General features: G+C 43.6%; 1 protein-coding gene across 1 annotated transcript; it reads right to left on the bottom strand.

Annotated features, from left to right (window-relative positions):
* Positions 1-170: 170 nt before the first annotated feature.
* LOC118334071 (choline transporter-like protein 1) lies at positions 171-1,869 on the bottom strand (the record flags this gene model as incomplete). Its single annotated transcript, XM_035669894.1, is given in 3 exon segments — positions 171-313; positions 960-1,049; positions 1,405-1,869. Coding segments are annotated over 3 exon segments (257 nt in total), but the record flags the coding sequence as incomplete, so codon positions are not given.
* Between the last annotated feature and the right edge of the window lie 1,850 nt (positions 1,870-3,719).

The raw sequence follows: 3,719 nt of genomic DNA on the forward strand, positions 1-3,719 counted from the left end.
CGCTGTTATACACTAAAAATGATTGTTATACACTAAACAATACCGCTGTTATACACTAAACAATACCGCTGTTATACACTAAATTCACGCTGACCCTAAAAACAGCACCATGACACCCACAGCAACAGCAGAAGTACAGTGGACAGCAGAGACTGAATATACAGACTCACTTCCTGTCGGTGTGGTCGAGGCCGCTGAGCCGGACGCCTTCGATCTGCTCGTTGCGTTGACCGCAGGTGTTGCCGTAGCTGTCATATCCAAAGACGAGGCGAGCGGCGCCGCCGGTGACGATGGTGAAGCCGCAGATGCTGCCCTGCAGGAGGGAAAGACGACCGCTGTTAGTGAAGACACTGAGACCGAAAAAGACAACGTGCTGAGGATAAATCTGGTCCACATCTCACAAATGCTAGTACAGAGAGGTAAAAATACCACCTTAATAAGTTCAAAAATACCTACACATTCACTGTGATGTCAGGATGTACACTGTGATGTCAGGATGTACACTGTGATGTCAGCATGTACACCGTGATGTCAGCATGTACACTGTGATGTCAATGAGGTGAGTCACTTCTAAAAGTGACATCATGACCACAGCTGTGACATCACTGTCCATCAGTTGGTTGATGTCAGCACAGAAACTGAAGTGTCCCAGTCAACCTGAACACACCACGATCACTTCACTGACTGCATCTTTAACTCACTGAAGGTCAATCAGTTCTCATCAATCATCATTATTTGACTATTGATTAACCTAATTACTGTATTGATTGTTGTTGTTGTTGTCCAACAGAGCAACAAACATTCAGTTCACTGAGGTGATTGATTATTTCTCTCCATCAATCAATCAATCAATCAATCAATCAATCAATCAATCAGCTCCTTTATAAACACATTTACGCTGTTGTTGTTGTTGTTGTTGTTGTATAAAGGTGTAGTGAGAACGAGGCTCTGCTGGTTACCATGCCGACGCAGAAGACGGTGAAGAGCAGGAACCAGGGCAGGTCTGTGCAGCTCCGGTCCTCCAGCGGTCTCCATTCTCTCTTTGTCCTCTGAAACACACAAACACACGGTCACACCGGGACCGGAGCCGGGCCTGCGGGACCGGGCCGGGCCGAGCCGAGCCGGGTCTGCCCGTCCCCGGCCTGTTAGCTCGGCTCGGCCCGGTTTTCATCACTAATCAGCTCACACAGGGCGGCTGTTTACCGGAGACAGGCCCCGGTAATTGGATTACAGCTGCTGGCTCTAATCCCAGCTCGGCCCTCTCTGCTGCCCGGGACCGGTTTCCCTTTTCACGGGGAACAAATAAACCCGTACCGGGGCTCTGCTGAAGGGCACCGGGGGGGTGGAGGAGGGGGAGGACGGAACCGAACCGAGCCGAGCCGAACCGGACCGGGCCGTTCTTACCTCCGCGCTACCGCAGCATCCCATTGCAGTCAGGGTGGACGTTAACCGGAGCTTCACGGAGCTTCACGGAGCCTCACGGAGCTTCAGCTCAGCAGCAGCGGGGTTCTGGAGCCCGACAGCGGGGTTCTGGAGCCCGACAGGCGGGGGGAGGAGACGGACTGCCCCGCGCTCTGCCTGCATGCACTCACTGCGCAGCGGCGCGATCCCGGAGGCCGAGCCCGGAGCGGAGACGGTGCCGACGGTCAGACTGAGCGCTCCGACCCGCTGAGCATGCTACTGTCGGTGCCTCTCCGGTTACCGTACCGAGCGGGGATTAACAGCCGAGGATTTGTCCGCCACACTTCCTGGTGGGCCGTCAGGTGCAGCGGCCATTCATCTCATTGCGCTTGCGCAATTAGTGTCCGTGTCTGTGGAGCGCAGGAGCTGCAGGTGTAATACCCGCTGTGACCACTGAGTGCAGTCTAATGACAGAGTGGCGCTGTTTCCACTGAGGGGACCTCTTTTCGCTACTTTATTTAGAAAAACAATTAACAACGTTTTTATTTTTATATATAATATTTTTACAATATAAACTTTTTTTAATAATTATTATATAATATAATATACACATAATTAATATCTATAGGTATGTTTTCATTAGTTTTTAATCAGCTGACAATAACAATCATTGTGTGTTTGTTACCTCAGAATGAGATGTTATTTATCTACAGAGGGAGCGGGTCGTCTTCTGGCGGAGTCCGCCATGTTGAACCACCATGAACGGATCTAGATTGGGGCTTTGTGTTTTTTGGCGTGCTTCGTGGTAAATGGACCTGTACTTGTATAGAGCCTTTCTAGTCTTCTGACCACTCAAAGCGCTTTTACAGTACGTGCCACTTTCACACACGTCCATCGAACAGAAACTAACTCATTCATTCACATTCACACACCGATGTGAGCAATTTGGGGTTCAGTATCTTGCTCAAAGATACTTCGACACGTGACAGGAGTAGCCAGGGATCGAATAAACAACCTTCCGATTGGGGGACGACCCGCTCTGCCTCTGAGCCACAGCCGCCCACGTGGGCCACTAGTTTATCACGGTTGGTAAGGGGAGGGGAGGGGAAAAGTGTAGTGTAGTGTAAACTACCCCACTAGAAGACACTAAATCCTACGTGCTGGTCCTTTAACTTTCTCTAAATTCTGACTTTGTGATGTTAAAAATTATGACTCAGGTTGAAGGTTTCTCATTATTTTGAGATTCTAAATCAAAATAAAGAGGAATTGTCTCCTTATAATGATTTACAGAATCTTTTTTGGGGCTTATAAAAAGTGAAATAATAAAGAAGAAAAAATAAAATGTCTTCAAGAAAACATCTGAGAATAAATTTGACCCTCTAACATAAATTTATAATTCTTTCAATATTTTAGAGACATTCAGTCTGAATGAGGAAGAAGCTATTAACAAATACAGATACAAACATAAAGGAAAGAAATCAATTAAACTGGTGGAAATAAACACAACAGCAGACAGTAACTGATAATTAATCAAACAAACAGTAAAAACCAACAGAAACTGACGAGGAGCAAAGTATGAGACAATAAACAGGAAAGATATTCTACTCATGTATTTAATGTAGATTTCAACGAGTTAAAGTAGTAAAGAGGCAGACCTGCGTTTTCCAAAATAGATTAACAGGATGTGAAACGTTTGCATCCATAAGATCAATGATATCATTGTGATATGAAGAATTATTGATTTCTAACGACAACCAATCAGAGACGTCACAGCTAACAGACGAGGTTGAGTTCAGAAATTTCACTTTGTGGATGTAAAACTTTATAATAAATTAAAATGAATGTTCACGTTGTTCTAATTACAGCCGACGTAAGAAATCAGTGATTCAATCATGAGTTATGATCAATAATACTTTATTTTCTCTAAGAATCTTTAAATGTTTGTTGGATATTTTCTGTAGTTTATTCATCCAGTAAAGTGCTGACTGTATTTAATACTTGTAATATAATAATATTTAATATACAATGTTCTGAACTTCTTACTTGTAAATGTGCATTTTTACACATATTTAACGGATATTTTAACATTCCTATTATTATTGCTATTTCTTTTATTTCCTCCCCGGAGATCAATAAAGTTCACTGTGTAAAACATTGTACAGCTTTTGGGAATATTTGATATGTTTTTATTTATTTGTTCTTATTCACTCTGTTGTTTTATTCCTTTGTCACATTGTTAAGATTGTATAAATAAAGTTTATTTTTATTATTATTCCAGTTTGATCCACTGACTCATTTTCTTTAAGTCGACTTTATAT

This window comes from Morone saxatilis, unplaced genomic scaffold (assembly GCF_004916995.1).
Source record: "Morone saxatilis isolate NCDOM2014 unplaced genomic scaffold, NCSU_SB_2.0 Contig22, whole genome shotgun sequence".
NCBI classification, from domain to species: domain Eukaryota; kingdom Metazoa; phylum Chordata; class Actinopteri; family Moronidae; genus Morone; species Morone saxatilis.